Source organism: Pseudochaenichthys georgianus, chromosome 1 (genome assembly GCF_902827115.2).
Source record: "Pseudochaenichthys georgianus chromosome 1, fPseGeo1.2, whole genome shotgun sequence".
NCBI classification, from domain to species: domain Eukaryota; kingdom Metazoa; phylum Chordata; class Actinopteri; order Perciformes; family Channichthyidae; genus Pseudochaenichthys; species Pseudochaenichthys georgianus.
The window spans coordinates 42,762,796-42,782,192 of record NC_047503.1 but is presented as its reverse complement, the minus strand read 5'-3'; the positions used below and the strand labels follow the sequence as shown (position 1 = coordinate 42,782,192).

Below are 19,397 nucleotides of genomic sequence, written 5' to 3'. Positions count from 1 at the left end.
ACCAACATGTTTCATTACCCGCATTCAACTGACGTGCCTAATTTGTGCTGAACAGATTAGAGCTTGCTTCATATCATGTCCAGCAGAGTGGGATTAAAAAGCCTCCCCATCATTTATGATTTAGACGCATTAACGCATTAGTCCAATCTGGTTAAACACTGGTATTAAACATTCATTAAATTAAGCACGCATTTGCAGTTTTCTCTCGACCGTGCACGACTTTGTTCATTTGAATCAGATACAATATTAATTGTTTGTATTCAATTTGAAGCTGCATAATGAAAGGGTAAGTCAGGTCGACTGTTTACAGTTTTAATGCAAACCTATAAAAGCTACAGTATATATCCGTGTTAATAATAATACATTTATTTATAAGCGCACTTTTCATTTGCGTAAACAAAACTGCTAACGTGCTAAAAAATAAAAAAAATAAAAAGGTGAAACAAAACAACAAAACAATAAAAACCAATTTAAAAACAATTAAAACAACATAATAAAAGCTTTAAAAATCTAGTTAAAGGCTATTCGAAAAAGATGCGTTTTTAGGCCTTTCTGAAAGCCTCCACAGTCTGTGGTGTCCTCCGCTGGCTTGGGAGGGCGACAGTCTCGGAGCAGCGGAGCAGAAGGCTCGATCTCCCATGGTCTTCAGTGTTGTCCTTGGTGGAATGAGGAGGTTTGCCTTTACTGAGCGTAGGTTCCTCGTGGAGGTTTGGGGTGAGCAAGTCCTTGATTGTCGGAGGGAGCATTTCCATATATGCACTGATGAGGGAAGAGGGTGATTTTGTAGTCAGTCCTGAGTGAGACCGGGAGCCAGTGCAGTGATCTGAGTGGGTGTGATGTGTCCCGTACTTCGCACTCTCATCAGGATCCTCGCAGCGGTGTTTTGGATGTATTGCAGCTTCTGGATGTTCTTGCTAGGAATCCCAATGAGAAGTGCGTTACAGTAGTCCAGTGGTGTGTATCCAGCTAATGCAGGTTTCATATGGTTAACACGTACTGTTGCATTGAATACACAATGTAATACGTTAGCCTTACAGCAGCCACACCACCAGGATAATGTGGTGGTTCTCACGTGAAAGTACTGAATATCCCGCATGTGAGATCCAGTTGTTGTGATTTGATTCTGCGCTGGATACGGTCCGTGTAAAAAAGTAGGTAGTCATAATTCTGTCTAGAAATTATATATATAGTGTGTGCAGCAGAGACGAGGCGGACACCGCTCAATTTCATCTCGATACAACTGCCAGGATCGGTGGTTTCACCCAAATCGTATTACAGCACCAGTTTGTTCGATTGTTTTTCTATCAAGTTAAAGATTGCCGTAAGAAGTTCCCAATTGCTCTGAGTACAGCACCGAGGTTGAAGTGAACCAAATGACCTCCTATACATCCAGCCTCATATCACCTATCGGACACACAGGGAGTCACCGGTTGTTTATCGCAATGTGTGAGGAGTTTGGAGGAGAACCCTGGAGCAACCAGAGGGGGAGGCAGCGACAATGCCTCGCCGGTTTACCATGTAGAGACACGGCAGGTGTTTTCATACCTGACTCTCGCCCTGGAGCGCTTTGGTGACGCAGGAGGTAACGCACCTCCCCCCTCTGCTGCCCGCATTTCTGCAAAACCTCGAACATCCGCTCCCCATCTCCAACGATATGTTCTGATTAGAAAAACATACTGTTAATCTGGGAACGCAGAAAAGATCATAAACCTGGAAGTTAATGTGCATTTATGTCGACTGTTCAAACATGTGGTGGTGTTTAGATGTAATAGTTAAACTCACCGGAGCCCCTCCACATCTCGGCCAGGTAGCACTCGCCCTCCCCGGGCTCCTTGCAGAGCTCCACCACGTCCCTGCACAGCGTCTCCGGCGTGATGGGGACCTCGTTGAAGTGCTGGTCGTTGTTGCTGAGGTACACGGTGAGGAACATCTACACACACACAGCAGACACATGATACAAAAGTTAAGGTGGAATATATTTTTGGCACAGATTTCCGCATCAAAGGTTTGAGCTTTCGCAACACTGAGAAGATTTTTCTTTTGAGAAATTATCAGTGGATTCCAAGATTTCTCTAGACTCTCTATTTATATAGATACCCAAACATATATAAAATATGATATGTATGCAGATATGTAAGGCTCTCTATATTCGTGCAAAATCTTCTACTTCATTTTGTGCACAAGATTGTTGAAATCCATCAGTGAGCATTTCTCGTCGGCCAAAATAATTGTGAATGTTTGGCAAATGATATTGCTGATTACATTTGATCGGAACCATGTCAACTCCTGTTAAAACCAAGGAGACCAAGAACGCTCAATCACACCCAAAAAAGATGCCCAGGATCAGCAGTGTTCACAATTTGGATACGTTTTCAAATTAACAAAATAGTCTTCTCACACAGCATTTGAACCAATAAATAATGTTAATAAATGGGCGACACGCAGGACGGCAAACAAAATAAAACCTGTTCCTTTAAAACATTTGCACGTTCTCTGTCAGATTGTGTTGATAGTTAAACCTGTGTGTGCCCACCTCTGTTTCCTACTTCTTACTTGCTACCCCTTCCCCTCAACCTATCCTAAGGGAGTGCATGTATAGACACGTTAGTTTAGCTGCTATAGGCTTAGACTGTCGGGGGACACCTTACTTCCTCCTTGTGTCTGTCTGTACCTGTGTACTCTCATGTTCCGAATAACCCAGCTTCGCCCACATTTCTTTTTGGTGTCCATATCTACGCCGGGATCCTGAGTCGAGGCTGATCCTGTTGCTGTGGTCGTGTGTCCTGGATCCTCTATCCTGAGTCCTGGATCCTCTATCCTGAGTCCTGGAGCTGAGTCCTGGGCTTCGAGTCGTGGCTAAACCTATCAATGCGGTCCTGCTTGACTCTCACCATACTACTTCTCTGAAGGCTCCCACAGGATTGTTGACATCCTCGTGGATTCATCTTTTTATTACACACACATGCATTTCCAAACATTTGGACTACCTACGTTGTAAATGTATTATCTTTTCAATTTACACACGGCATCTATTGCACGTCTGTCCGTCCTGGGAGAGGGATCCCTCCTCTGTTGCTCTCCCTGAGGTTTCTCCCATTTTTCCCTTTAAACTGTGGGTTTTCTCTGGAAGTTTTTCCCTGTACGATGTGAGGGTCTAAGGACAGAGGGTGTCGTATTGTCATACTGATATTCTGTACACACTGTGAAGACCACTGAGACAAATGTAACATTTGTGATATTGGGCTATATAAATAAACATTGATTGATGATAGATGTGATTCGCTCAACCTGCGCTCTTCACCTCTATGGCTTCCTGTGCTATTTAAGACTATAACAGATATGTGTGGACATAACTCCCATGATGCAGCGGGCCATCTGTTACTCCAGCTGGGTATCTGCTATCAGGCTAAGATCCAGATCTCCTCCCACAGCCACCAACCTGCAGGAGGCAGCGCTCAATGTGTTATCTATCCAGAGAAGGTGGTGTTTTCGAGATGATTTGCTCAATGGCTGCATACACATGCTCTTTATGTGGACTCCAACCTTCAATCCGACTGTCCTGAGCTCAATCCTCGTCTTCGCATTAACCTCGTTCCACTTGGTGTCATTTGAAAATGAGCAGTCTTCTTTGACCTTTCTCAAACTGACTGCAACCTCATTTACATGCAGACGCTGTCGGCTCAGGTTGAAATGAAGCTTATGTATAAAACCTCTATTCGGGAACCACTGAAGTGAAATAAGAAAGCAGGTACATCTAGTTTCTAATGCACGGGTGAATAAATGCAGGGACAAGTGGATTTGGCTTTGTGGTAGAAAACCGATAAATGTAAATTGTCCTTCATGGTTTCTAAAGTTGTGAAAGAGACACTGTGTTTTTATTGTGTGCCTTCAGCTCCGTCTGGTCGGTCTTTGAGCTGCTTCCATCCAGCCTAAAATAAATCTGGCGTCTTTCCACCACAATGGAGGCATTGTCAATTTTGTCAGGAAACCATGTATCTACAAACAAAGTGATGAAAGGTTTCAGTATAACAACTACATTAAACTTCAGACCTCAACTCTAACTTGTCTAATTATTCCCACCCTCTTTGTGAGGTTGTAATCCAGACAGCTGTGAACATAATGTTTAATGAACCTTTTACTACGGATGTATGAGGCAAAGAAATGTGGTTGTGATGAATACTATAGAGCAGGGCCGGCCCTCGGCATAGGCAGTATAGGCGAATGCTAAGGGCGCATCAACCCATAGGGGGCGCCGAAAATTAGGGAGAAAAAAAAAAAAAGTTAGAAATAAAAAAAAAAAAAATGTTTTATTTCATAACAACACAATTTCCCGATTTTGGATCAACAAAGTACATCTTATTATCTTATACTAATAGAACTACGCCTATATTGCGTACAGCGCCCATAAACTATGGCATACACCCCCCCCAAAATCAAGTTGAACTGCCCCAGTCCCAGTAAAAGGTTTATGTGAAATTGTTCTTTTTTTTTAAATAATGGTTTTAGTGCGCGATTAGAGGCCAGCTAAAATCTTGCCTCGGGCAGCAAATTGGTCAGGGCCGGCCCTGCTATAGAGGCACGTTTAGTTGAGAATATAATAAAGTAACTGTGTTCCTAATTTACTCACTGAAAAGGTGGATTTAATGTTAAGTTACTTTAAAAGTTAAACAAGAGACTACAGTCCAAAATGTTTCTAATTGTACTATATGAAAGATGTATTTAAAGTAATCAAAAAAGAGGATGCATGTTCATCATAATCCATCCAATAAATCGTCAGAATTTCTATTGAAAACCATAAAAATGTCGAAGGATGTATATGTACAGTACATGTCATATTGTTGGGAGCATCAGGAATATCGAAACAAGATTTTGTAGCAATCCATCAAATATGTGTTGAGGTATATAACTCAAAGTCTCTAATATGGCTAAAAAAGTATTCAGAATAATGACAAGAGATTCATGACGACTGCATGAAAGGAGGAGGAATTGGAGCGGGTTTGTTTATTCCTGAGAACATATTTATTTAACAGAGAACTGGCAGAGAGAAGTTGGCATGGAGAGCCAACAACGGTGAGAGCAATGCTAAATGATTGGCTTTTTAAATCCTTAATACTCTGAGGTTTTTTAAGGTAATATTAACTTTCTGAGATCCGTCACATTTAAACTGAAAGGGATTCACTGTGGACTCTGAGAAGCAAAGGGAAATTAAGTGCTATATTAAGACAGGGCATCACTTAATACCATAAGTGTATAATAATAAGTTAAAATTGTAAATATGATGTGTTTTTGAGTGCTATTAAAGGTGCTCTTTAAATAAGATGCAATATTGTTATTGTCCTGATTTGATGGTCTGCAGAGGAGATTCAGAGGAGATTCCTCGTGCTAAAGCGTCAGCTGAAGTAATTGAACCAATGTTTTTATCTCCGTGTAAAGTCCCTCCTTCTTTAAAAATAATGAAATCAACAGAGACTAAGTGGCGGAGAGGAATTAGCTGTCCTACATGCAGCTCTGGAGGAAAATGGAGCAGGTTGATGCAGATGAAATGGGTCACTGCCGTCAGTCACCAAACTGAGGTCGAACAGGAAACCCGGCAGCCAATCAGAGCGCAGCGAGGAGAGGTCTGTCCCTCAGGACGACAACAGGGGTGGGGGCTGGGGGGGACCTCCTGTCGTCAGTGAGGCTGGTTATAGAAAAACAAGATGCCCCGAGTACAGGCTGAAGGTGTGTGTGGAACAAAAATATGTTGTTTAACTTAACTTTCATTTTTAGGACTACATTTCTGACTAAAATGTTAGGGGAATTATCCGGCCTGGGAGCATTTACCATGTGTCATTCCCTCCGTCCCCCCCTATTGAACTCTGTCTCGTCACTCAAGGCACTGGTGTCTTAAAAATATATATACAAAGGTAATGGAATTGAAAAGACAGAACTATGTTAAAATGGCAGCAAAACATAATGTGCTTTTTTCCAATTGTGATCCGTTTAAATGTTTAAAAAAATATATATGTGAGAATCGAATCAAACTTTAGTAATAAAACACTTTTAATACCAACAGAAATCAATCAAAAGAGAGAGATTTAAAAGTATCTGAAAGCATCCTGAATAAACATTTATTTCTCCTTTTTCATTTCTGACTTTAAAGTGAAACCGCTGGAGGACTTGACTCGAGAGGTTTTGCTTTGTGATATTATTCAGAGATCCACCAGAACAGTAAAAGTCACGCTGCGTGTCTGATTTAAGACTTTATCTTAAAGAAACACGGAGCTACGTGCTAACATGCTAATTGCATGCCCATTGTTAATCCTATATGAAAGTGTGTCAAAGGTCACGGCTGGAGTCAAGAGGTCGACCCAACCGACCGTTTAGTGACACATCGCTGAATTTAAGCCGGCAGCGAATAACCGTCAGAGAGCTCTGTGGGCTCGGAAATGAATTAAGAAATAAATAAAAAATAGATTTTACCGGACAGTACTGGGTCAAGAGGTCCGACCCTTAAAGGTCCCATGGCATGGCCATTTCTACTGATCATAATTCCATGTTGAGCTCTACTAGAATAGATTTATATTGTGCAATTTTCCAAACTCACATTGGTTTCTCACAGCATCTCTGTATAGTATGTGTATTCACTCTCTGTCCTACACGGCTTGTTGGAGCTCCTGCCCCCCCCTCCATATGAGCCCAGTGGCGGTCTGCGAGACAGCGCGAAACCCAGCGGAGTGTGTGTGTGAGGAAGTCCGCGGATTGGTCCAAACGTAACGGCTCCGCGGACGCAACGCAACGGCTCCGCAGATTGGTCCAAATTACGTTACGTTACGTCACAATACCCGAAATACGTCACTGTACCCAAGAAGTAAACAATGGAAAAAGAGAAATCTCCAACGAGGCGTTCTGGGGCAGCACAGACAGGTCTTTTCTGTGTTAGAGTTTCACTCGCTACAGGATGTACTTTGAGGGTTTGTGACTCTGCAGACCGATTACATGCAGACAAAGCTTCATAACACAGGGGGACGGGTGATAACCGGAAAAGCATGACATGGGCCCTTTAAGTATTGTTATTGAAGCTAGGGTTGTGTTGGTGTTGTTCATGCATTGTTGTGCAGTAGGGATGTCCCGATCACCTTTTTTTGCTCCCGATCCGATTCCGATCATTTGATTTTGACAATCTGCCGATACCGATTTTTCCCGATCCGATCTTTATGCAATGCATTAAGAGAAAAAAGTAACCGATAACGGCTGGTCATCCAACGCGATGAGTTCAGCTATCTTGGCTGTTATTGTGTTGGCCTTTTCTCTGTTCTGGGGCAGTTTCTCTTTCCTTTTGAAAGTCTCTGAAAGTGTCGGTTGTTTCAGTGCCGTTCCCCGAGTGGCCGCTGTGTACTCGCCGTGTTGTTGTTGGCGTTTGTTTCTCAGGTGGCGTATTAGATTGGTCGTGTTGAACGTAGCTCTGTTCTTTCCACCACGCGGAACCTCCGCCTTGCAAACATTGCATCTGGCTGTTACACTGCCTTCGCTTTCAATTTTATAATACTTCCAAACTCCTGACATTTTCTCTGTCCGGACTCCAGAGTCACCAGCTGGACGTAGCCTCTCGTTAGCTTGCTGCTACTATGAGACACTGCGCCCACTCTGTTGCCAGCTTTGAGAGGAATAAGCAACCAGGTCTGAAAACAAGCCCAAAGAAAGCAACACATACAAGATGTTGTGAAACTTTAAACCAAAACTAAGGCCTCAGGATGACTTTAAGACGTGAACATGGTCATTTTTGTTTTGTAACATTAAATAAAATAAAAATATCTTCTAAAAATGTTTTTTTAAATCCCAGATTTTTTTCTCCCGATTCCGATCTTTTGAAAATCACGTGATCGGCTCCGATCCCCGATCGGATCGGGACATCTCTATTGTGCAGTTTAAATACAAATATTACGCTGCAGAGCCATTTAAAACTATTTCAAACATCTCCTTTCAACCTTGGTTATTCAAAAAGCAAAACTACATTAGTGTATTTAGCATACTGTGATATTGGCAAAAACAATGTAAATATGGGAAAAGATATGCAACCACATTTTTTACTTTTCTTGATTTTGTTGAGGAAACACTGGAAAGTCTCCAAGTTCTAACATTTTTGAAACATTTTTTAAGGCAAAAACAACTAAACGACTAACATGTGAAAAACATTTGTGGACAATTTATGCTAAAATGAAGATGTAAATATGGAAACTCTGCATATTACATACATTTAGGGTGCTAACGTTATCATTCAACTTAGTTTTATCTAATGATAAAAACAATACGTTGATTTAGGAGTTGTACGCATTTATGTGTGATCAGTCACAGCTTATTGTACATCCTGGGCTTGGCAGCGAACAAGGAGAAAATCAAACATCAAGATATTATTTTATTAAATACATCTATTGATATCGCAACAATATTATAGATGTTATAGATGTTATACAATGGGGCTTTTGGTAAATAATCATCAGTAATGTGGAAATAATGACTAATAATAATGCATTATTTATAGATCGCTTCTCTTGAAACTCAAAGACAGAAAGTAAAAATGTATAAACACAGTTAAAACAAGACACTTGAAATATGTAAAACACCAACATGAATTACAGATTAAAAGCAGTTCTGAAAAGGTGAGTTTTTTTACTAATAAGTGTGGAAATGCAAATATCAGAACGGCTCGAACGGTCTGGTTAATTTTAGAGGATGGCTTTAATGCTGCCTTTAAAAACAGGAAAAGACACATCTATTACAATATCCCAAAATATAATGCCCTGACATTTGTCTAATAACAATACATTCAGCCTTAATACAACCACACTAATCTGCTGGCTTCCTTTTCTTCTGCTTCTCATTGATGTGGTTAAAGTAGGCGTGTGTGTCACGATGAAGCGAGATGACATGCCTGATCTTAATCCAGCCGTCAGTGACCCTTTAAGTTTTGCTTTAAGATCCTCTTATCTACAATATATACAGATATAAAGAGACGCAGATCAACATCCAGAAACAGGTGACATTTAACCTAACGACCGGAAGCTGAAACACAAGATATAAGACACCAGAGAGTCTGTCCGTCTGTCTGCCTGTCTGCATCTATCTATCTATCTATCTATCTATCTATCTATCTATCTATCTGTCTGTTCTATCTATCTATCTATCTGTCTGTCTGTCTGTCTGTCTGTCTGCCTGCCTGTTCTATCTATCTGTCCGTCCGTCCGTCTGTCTGTCTGTCTGTCTGCCTGTTCTATCTATCTATCTATCTATCTATCTGTCTGTCTGTCTGCCTGCCTGTCTCTCTGTCATCAGTCCGAGGCTTCGTTAAACTCCCGGCTCTTAATCCAGCAGGAATTAGCGCAGCATCACGCAGCTTAATGCCGTCCAGCAGCCCACACACCCTCTGCTGAGAGGAAGGACATTAATGAAGCACTAATGTCCTGTCTGAAAACATCAACAGCTCCTTCAAAACAACCAGAGACGTCTCCGTAATCCCACTAGAACACACCAGCTCATGATGATGATGATGATGATGATGACGACGATGCATCTTTTTAAAGAGATCATTTAATAAGCATCTGTTTCTGTTCAACCCTTATCAAAGCAATATTTTCCATTATGTTTTGTGCATGTTTAAAATCACTGTGTTCAGTGTTCCTTGTGTGTGGTTAACTGCAGATGGCTGCATTTAGAAAGCACTTTGATATCATTTGATATTACGTATTCTCACACTGATGGCAGACTATGCATCGTGCAGGTCGGAGAGTTTGGGATCTTAATCAACATGTCGAGATTAAAACGTTGGCTTTTTCTGTGAAATTAGAAAAAATATTTATTAGAATTTTCTTTCCAAATGTATTACTCAAAGTAGGAGGACACAAACAGTGTTGTTGTCATGGTATCTGAAGTGTAGGTTTTGTAGAGTTGCAATGACACCGCTGCAGACCAGTAAGTCATATTGGCCTCGTGAAAAAACACATCAGAAATAATGTGATGCATTTGATGTGAAATGTATCAGAGTTTCTTCATAAAATATCATTCTGGTGTAAACTCAGCTATCAATGACTCGACTGTGACTTTATCCTTTTATTTTGACTACTTCTGTCCTTGCGCTGAGGCGATAACTGAATTACCACTCTGGGGATGAACACAAATGGTCTTATCTAATCTAACGTATCTTTTTAACTGTAGAGAAGACTCTAATTTGGAGATCTGACCATTATCAAACAAACACAAATCTAAAACGTTTAAGTTATAAGGAGGAAAGTCATCGAACAGTGTTGCAACAGAAATTAATTTGCTGATAATAAATAAATCAATTACATGTTTTATTAAATGTAACTGTTAAATGTTGTGCCTCAGTTCTGGTGTGTCTGGTCTTGTTTCTGCTGCGGCGGCAGCTGGCACGCTGCAGGTCACATCCCAAATGTTTTGTAGGCGACGTGGACGGCTGGAGCCATATGGCCGACAGAATCACGTGACACGCCAATAGTGGATTAACGACGCACGCACGCACTTCAGGGGCCATTACATTGACTTACATGCATTTCCTGGAGACCACACGTGACTATGTAAACAGATGTAGGTCCCCACAAGTATAGTAATGCTAGGCCACACACACACACACACACACACACACACACACACACACACACACACACACACACACACACACACACACACACACACACACACACACACACACACACACACACACACACACACACACACACACACACACACACACACACACACACACACACACACACACACACACACACACACACACACACACACACACACACACACACACACACACACACACACACACACACACACACACACACACACACACACACAACACACACAACAACATAAACACAGGATGCGTGTCCTGAACTATTGTTGACACTGGGCTCTGAAACCCTTCCTGATTGGTCGCCTGCTGTACACTACAGTTGCACATTGGGACCATTTACACAGTTTTCTAACAGTCTCTAATTAGCTTGTGTTTTTAAGGTCTGGGATGTCACCGTGTGTTTGTGTACAAAGTTCACCACGAAGCGACTGATTAAAACAATCAACGTTCAGCTTCCCTGCTGCCTTCTCTAATGAGACGCCTCCAAGTCTATCAGACAAACACCAACATGTTCATTACCGCATTCAACTGACGTGCCTAATGTTGTGCTGAACAGATTAGAGCTGCCTTCATATCATGTCAGCAGAGTGGGATGAAAAAGCCTCCCCATCATTTATGATTTAGACGCATTAACGCATTAGTCCAATCTGGTTAAACACTGGTATTAAACATTCATTAAATTAAGCACGCATTTGCAGTTTTCTCTCGACCGTGCACGACTTTGTTCATTTGAATCAGATACAATATTAATTGTTTGTATTCAATTTGAAGCTGCATAATGAAAGGTAAGTCAGGTCGACTGTTTACAGTTTTAATGCAAACCTTAAAAGCTACAGTATATATCCGTGTTAATAATAATACATTTTATTTATAAGCGCACTTTTCATTTGCGTAAACAAAACTGCTAAACGTGCTAAAAAATAAAAAAAATAAAAAGGGTGAAACAAAACAACAAAAACAATAAAAACCAATTTAAAAACAATTAAAACAACATAATAAAAGCTTTAAAAATCTAGTTAAAGGCTATTCGAAAAAGATGCGTTTTTAGGCCTTTTCTGAAAGCCTCCACAGTCTGTGGTGTCCTCCGCTGGCTTGGGAGGGCGACAGTCTCGGAGCAGCGGAGCAGAAGGCTCGATCTCCCATGGTCTTCAGTGTTGTCCTTGGTGGAATGAGGAGGTTTGCCTTTACTGAGCGTAGGTTCCTCGTGGAGGTTTGGGGTGAGCAAGTCCTTGATGTCGGAGGGAGCATTTCCATATATGCACTGATGAGGGAAGAGGGTGATTTTGTAGTCAGTCCTGAGTGAGACCGGGAGCCAGTGCAGTGATCTGAGGATGGGTGTGATGTGTCCGTACTTCCGCACTCTCATCAGGATCCTCGCAGCGGTGTTTTGGATGTATTGCAGCTTCTGGATGTTCTTGCTAGGAATCCCAATGAGAAGTGCGTTACAGTAGTCCAGTGGTGTGTATCCAGCTAATGCAGGTTTCATATGGTTAACACGTACTGTTGCATTGAATACACAATGTAATACGTTAGCCTTACAGCAGCCACACCACCAGGATAATGTGGTGGTTCTCACGTGGAAAGTAATGAATATCCCGCATGTGAGATCCAGTTGTTGTGATTTGATTCTGCGCTGGATACGGTCCGTGTAAAAAAGTAGGTAGTCATAATTCTGTCTAGAAATATATATATAATATAGTGTTGCAGCCAGAGACGAGGCGGACACCGCTCAATTTCATCTCGATACAACTGCCAGGATCGGTGGTTTCACCAAATCGTATTACAGCACCAGTTTGTTCGATTTGTTTTTCTATCAAGTTAAAGATTGCCGTAAGAAGTTCCCAATTGTCTCTGAGTACAGCACCGAGGTTGAAGTGAACCAAATGACCTCCTATACAAATCACTGAATCAATATGAAACCAGCTCACTAATGGGTCAACTTCAATCAATTATCTAAATTCAAATCAACCAATTAACCCTTACGACCCTGTGTAAGGCTTCTTTTTGTTGCATTACTGTTGGGTTATTTATTACATTACAAGTCATTTGTTGGACGCTTTTATCCAAAGCGACTTAAATACATTCAGTACTGTGGACGATCCCCACAGGAGACATTTGGGGTGAAGGGTCTTGCCCAGGGACACAACTTGCTACCCCCTGATTCAAAGTCGAGCACTCTTCCACTGAGCCACAGCCGCCATTTTATTTTACTCAAACCAAAATATAATATGCTTGTGTACTGTTGTGATCCACAGCAGCCTTTTTCTTAAATAACACGTAAGATGTGTGTCCTTTATGGTTTCTAATGGTACATGCAGTTGCCTTTTTTCACACGTTCATATTCTCAAAGAGCAGGTACACTTTGTGTCAAAACGATTCCGCAAGAAAATGCCTGACTACGTTGTATTAGTCATGACTTCACCTAGAAGACGTGTTATTATGAATAATCACAAAAAGAAACTGGAGAAAAAACACGTTTCTTGTTTAGTTAGGGGTTCAGGGAGGTTCTATATTGATTGGACCGAACCACAGTCCAATGAACCTCTTTTCAAACCATGCTAAACAATCGGAATAAAACAGAGGACCAAACCAAACCGCTTCAGGTGTGAAAGCAATTTAGATTCACCGCCAGTGGTCAGGATCTGTTCGGTGCTTCCTGCTGTGTAGCTCGCGCAGCATCCTCGCCGACACGGGAACGAAATATGAGGTTTCTTTCCGTCAGGAGTGAAAAATAAACGTCAGCATTAAGCGTGAGGAATACAGACACAATGCTGGTGCTGCACGACCTTGAACAGCATGTGAGAGGGTGTGTGTGTTTCTGGTCACTGTGGCAACAGTTACCAAGCAGCAAGGCGAGCTCCACTGCCTGCAAGATGATGAGTATAATGATCGGGGTGGGCTAAAGAAAAGCATGTGAAACATTTTATTGCAGTATCATTTCCACCTTCATTTTTAGACACGAGTATTTTTGTAATCTTTTGACTTCTGACAGCACTGTGAATGTCAGTCATTGTGTGGAGGTTACACAGTACAGTCTGAATAACACGGTACAGTCTGAATAACACGGTACAGTCTGAATAACACGGTACAGTCTGAATAACACGGTACAGTCTGAGTAACACGGTACAGTCTGAGTAACACGGTACAGTCTGAATAACACGGTACAGTCTGAGTAACACGGTACAGTCTGAATAACACGGTACAGTCTGAATAACACGGTACAGTCTGAATAACACGGTACAGTCTGAATAACACGGTACAGTCTGAATAACACGGTACAGTCTGAGTAACACGGTACAGTCTGAATAACACGGTACAGTCTGAGTAACACGGTACAGTCTGAATAACACGGTACAGTCTGAATAACACGGTACAGTCTGAGTAACACGGTACAGTCTGAATAACACGGTACAGTCTGAATAACACGGTACAGTCTGAATAACACGGTACAGTCTGAATAACACGGTACAGTCTGAATAACACGGTACAGTCTGAGTAACACGGTACAGTCTGAGTAACACGGTACAGTCTGAATAACACGGTACAGTCTGAATAACACGGTACAGTCTGAATAACACGGTACAGTCTGAATAACAATAAGGCGTGTAATGCTGGAAAGAGAAGCTCAATGCTTCCTCGTTGCGCTCCGAGGTTCCTCAACACACCTTCCTCCTACATCTCATCATGTTCCTCATTTATCATTTAACATGCGTGGGGAAGATCACGCAGCTGAATACCAAACGGTGTTATCTGCAGGGATGTATAACAACTTCCACCACAATAAAGATATGAAAGCTATTCTTTGGGAAACGAAACAATATTTGCTGATTTCAGAAAGTCTGCCATTTCGATTTGATTCAATGCAGGAGGCTGCGGTCGATAGGAAACACCATCATATGAACATTTAACACAATCACTGAGATTTATATCAAATAAAATAGGATTTGACACTTTGAGTACGGGGCTCTGAAAGAAACAGGTTTGCTCCAATGGGAATCAGCGACAGACGATGGCATCTCGAAATAAAAGCATAACTTAAGGATGATATTACATGACATGTCACCTGTTAGACGCTTTTATCCAAAGCGACTTACACACTCGATACTGTGGACAATCCCCACAGGAGCCCTTGTGTATGATATGTATTGATGCTTTCACTTTGATTGAATCAATATCAATCTGGATAGATCGATCGTTACACACAATGTTATCCAACGCTGCCTTTGAATTAAACTTTTTAGATTCTCAAGACATTCAGGCCTCATTGGACAGTTCACATCTCGACAGATTTAATTTGCTGCCACAAATGCATCCCAACAATTTCACTTTGGGGCGTACAGTAATTGTGATGTTTCAAACATGGCTGTTCTGACACAGCATTTGCCTAAACATGGAATCAACAGCAGTTTTTTTCTCTCAGTGTTCTCTCGCCTTCTTTGTGTTGTATTTTTGGTGCCATGATTATTTGGTTTCTGCAAGTTGCATTGAGTTTCAGTGACACACATCTCCACATGCGTACCTCTAAAGCAGGGGTGTCAAACTCAAGGCCCGGGGGCCAAATCCGGCCCGTGACTTGATTTTATGTGGCCCACAACAGCTCTGAAAAAATATAATATGTTTATTATCAATGCTGATTTACAGAAGTGTTGCCCATAAACTACATGTCCCACAATGCATCTCAAATATGCCTTTTTTCAGAATTTGACTTTTTTTCTTTCGAAATATGCCTTTTTTCTCAGAATTTGATTTTTCTTTCAAAATGTCACTTTTTTTTAACTTTTTTCCAGAATGTGGCTTTTCTTTTTAAATCATTTTGTGAAATTCCCACCGAAGAGACTTGCAATTATTTGCCCTAAACTTCTGCTTTCAGACGTAGTTAATTATGAAGTTATTACCCTATCCCATAATAATCAATGCAGAGCCAATAATGTAATATATAACACATTATTTTATATATATTAAATATTTATATATGTATTTTTGTATAGTCTTAAAGTTACAACCGGCCCTTTGAGTGCAGCGATAATGCTGATGTGGCCCGAGATGAAATTGAGTTTGACATCCATGCTCTAAAGACTGATTCTGACAAAAACTAGTACCCAGACTTCTAGCGTTTAAAGTTCATGTAGATCTGGGCAAATGTTTGTAAAGACACGTGTGTGATTATCTTTAAAAGACCTCTGGATAAGCTGAATATACTGGACTGGACTTTGATTGAAGGCGTTTTGAAAAACCCTCCAACCCTTGTGTTGCCCTCCGTGACGGGTTCAGGGTTTATAGGATAGGATAAACCTGAGGATATTCTATATTTCCTTTCTTCTCATCAACTAATCCCACGTTCAGACTCAGACCAATAGTTCATGTAAACTCTTAGAAGTGTTATGCGTGTATCAAATATATTTCTTATGTCTAGCACCGAAGAGCTCCATTGTTGTCCAAAATCTATTAAAAAACACAATCCCACACACACCATCCTGCCGCCACAAATACTCACTACAGCGCCACATGTGGATTAATCCGCACAAACGATGTCCTCCTGTTTCTTTGTTAAAAACAACAGTGAGCAGCTGTTTCAGCAGTTTCAAAATAAAATAAAAGTACAGATGTGTGTTTCAAAGATATACCATTCAGTGGGAACTTGTTGGCTATCAGACAAAATATTGAATAACACATCTTGTCCTTTAATTCAAGTCATTTTGGTTCTGGTTTGTTTTGTGTTTATGTTACTATCGGGGCGTAGCCTGTACAATTGTTTTTAAAGTGCATTGTATCTTTGAAAAGGTGTATTTGCATTATAAAGCAACTTTGATATTACTATCTGTGGCGGAAAATGGTCTTAAAGTGACAAATATCGCAGTTATTTCTGGGACAAAACTGTATACTATTGTCCTTGTGACAACAGATTTTAACTAGGGTTGCCAGAAACTGACCATGATCAAAATCGATTATTCGGCAGCCCTGGCGAATAATAATCGATTATTCGACCGCCCCCCAAAACAGCAAAACAAACTGGTGGTGTGACCAATGACCATTTACAATTATTAATTATACTATTACTATTAGCATATATATATTTATATATATTTTGGTTGAAACTAAGCCAGAAAAAATTCGATTTTTAAAAATAATATTCGATTATGGAGACTGTAGCGAATATTCGCTGGCATCCCTAATTTTAACACAACATCCCAGATAAACTAATCAAAGCCTTTACACTTCACGACATACACTTCATGCTTTAGCGCATATTTACGTTTTAAACAAGATGTTTCTGGACGGTACAGGTGAGCACCAGACACACCTAAAGCTTAAAAAGTGGACTTGTTGGTGCAGTGAGGCTAATAGAAAGCAGAAGATGTCTTCAACAATGGAGCATAATTACAGACTCTCAGCATGGACACTAGGCAGGACAGAGGACTGAGACGAAGACTCAAACCAGGAGCCAAATGTCAAAGTGTTCAGCTGCAGTGACTCAGAGGACAGCACTGCAGTGTGGATAAAAAGGTCAACAACATGTTGACACTAGGGGAGGACCTCCATACTGAGACAATGGCACAATGCTGTTCTATTATTAGTTCTGATTCACACACAGCGTCTGGTCGTGACATGTGTTGAACGACAGCAGGTCCCAAACACAAGTCTGTCTCCCTTATCAGATCAGTACCGTGTAAAGTGCTGCGATCACTCGTGTTATTGATCGGGAAGTGATGTTTTTACTTCACTGTGGATGAGACCGTCAGATAAAATGCGTTTATTCCAGAAATTAGGTGCGATTACATTTCCTAAATCTATGTAGGCTACTGCTCTGTAAAGACTCACCAGAACAAGTGAGGTGTTCAGTCATAAGGTGGAGTTTAAAGAACCATAGCTGTTAATGTTTAGGTTATTATGTAGGTAAAGTTGACTGTAATGGATGCTCCTTGATGACAGTTAAGGAAGTTCAGTCTCTATTGTTCGTTTTCTGTCTTTTGTATTCCACTGAAATGTCTAAATGCTGTTTAAAGCATGCTCGAGAAAAACCAAATATTCCTACTTTGGTTATTATACTGAGTCTATAAATCCTGTAATCAGCCTATCAACAAACCTACATGTGAATAAACGCCATCACTCATTCTCAAGTTGACACTTTTCAAAATAAATTGAAAAGGACATGACCTCGGTGCTCTAAAGGGCGGCTGCAGACCTCTACACTTTGATAACACAGTATTGTCAGAATACAAGTAAATGAAGACAATGCAAATCATTCAATAACATGTTCACTGAAGCTCAATCTGGAATTAAATCATCATTTAAAACATCTGCATATACAATATATTTCAACCGTTAGAGACACTGCATTCTTTTACATGTTACCTAGTAAGGATACGAGGTTCTAATTTATAATATAGGCTCAAATTGAAGGGATTTTGTTGGGAAAGCAGTGGAATTAACACTAAATACACTTCAGGTTACTGCCCCTGCATGGCAGTCATCATAGAGACAGTTACAGAGCCAACATGTATGAGTGGATAACTAAATGTGTTTTCTCACTCACCGGCATCATGTTGGCAGTGTCCCTCTCTGTCGCACCCAGTCTGCAGCAGAAACCATCAAAGCATCCTCCTCCTCTGAAGTGTGTGTTCCTCCTCCGTTCGCTTCATTTACACCACATGCATCCTCATTATTATAATTATTATTATTTCCTCCTCGACCTGTTGCAGTGACCCAGCGGGCCTTTCCCTCTGCAGGTCCAATCCCTCTGGAGGACAGGTGGGATAATTAAAAAAAAAGAGGATGTTTTCGGAGGAGATTTAGCAGGAGACAGCTCGCAGGAATAAGTGTGTGTTAGTTTTGATGATGGGAACACAAAGAGCAGCTCTCCTGCTTAGCGGTAATCCTGCTCAACGACCACGATCCGTCTGACTGTGTGTGTGTGTGTTTGGGTCACAACCATTCAGTCAACACACACCAGGGAGGGGAATACCTCTTCCGGTGAGAGATTTCAGAATAAAAGAACCATTTGTCGAGAAGATGAGATATTGTATATTTCATTGATTCATCTTAAAGCAGCAACAGGAGTAATATTAAACTACAGGATAGCACAGATACATTTTCACACAAGGATACACATTTAAAGAATGTGATTCTGTTGTTGAAATACATTCAGGAAGTTTCTCTATAATGTTATAAAAAAGGCAGGAAAATAATAAAATACTCAGCGAAATGAATACTAAGAAAATATATAATCAGAGAATACATTTACGCTAACAATGAGTTTACAGGGTAGTTCATATTTGTCTTTACTATTTCTGAATTATATGGAAAATGATGGATAATGTGGAAAATACAAAACAAATTAAAAAGTCATTTATTTTCATATAAATGTGGAATCAAAATAATTGATTGACACAGTTTAGGCTTTCAGACTCTCATCATGTCTGAAAATATGTTTGTCATTTATGTAGATGTTTCTGTGCTCTGCAGTTTACCCGCTTTTATTTTTGAAGGACTTGATATCGATGTTCCGGTTTTAATATGTTCGATTTGACGCAACTCGGCACCAGGATCTCCTGGCAACGGAAACAAACTCCTCCTCCTTTCTCAGTATGTGTGTGTGTGTGTGTGTGTGTGTGTGTGTGTGTGTGTGTGTGTGTGTGTGTGTGTGTGTGTGTGTGTGTGTGTGTGTGTGTGTGTGTGTGTGTGCAATTGCAATACAGTTCTGTATAACACCTCTTTTACAATCTCCACGACCCTCCACTTTGACATCTAATAAACTGTA

General features: G+C 40.7%; 1 protein-coding gene across 1 annotated transcript; it reads right to left on the bottom strand.

The window, feature by feature from the left end:
- Nucleotides 1-787: 787 nt before the first annotated feature.
- Nucleotides 788-18,532, bottom strand: LOC117453045 (apoptosis-stimulating of p53 protein 2-like). The gene is made up of 4 exons (XM_034091893.1): nt 18,174-18,532; nt 1,783-1,930; nt 1,546-1,659; nt 788-966 (listed from the first exon to the last, which is right to left on the bottom strand). Exons 1-4 carry the CDS (start codon nt 18,180-18,182, stop codon nt 788-790), a joined length of 450 nt encoding a protein of 149 aa, XP_033947784.1. The 5' UTR covers nt 18,183-18,532.
- Between the last annotated feature and the right edge of the window lie 865 nt (nt 18,533-19,397).

Coding starts and splice junctions, on each gene's coding strand:
- LOC117453045 (XM_034091893.1), bottom strand. Junction 1,660..1,782: donor CGAGATGTGGAGGGGCTCCG/GTGAGTTTAACT, acceptor TTTTCTAATCAG/AACATATCGTTGGAGATGGG. Junction 967..1,545: donor CGCTCCAGGGCGAGAGTCAG/GTATGAAAACAC, acceptor AACCTGCATTAG/CTGGATACACACCACTGGAC.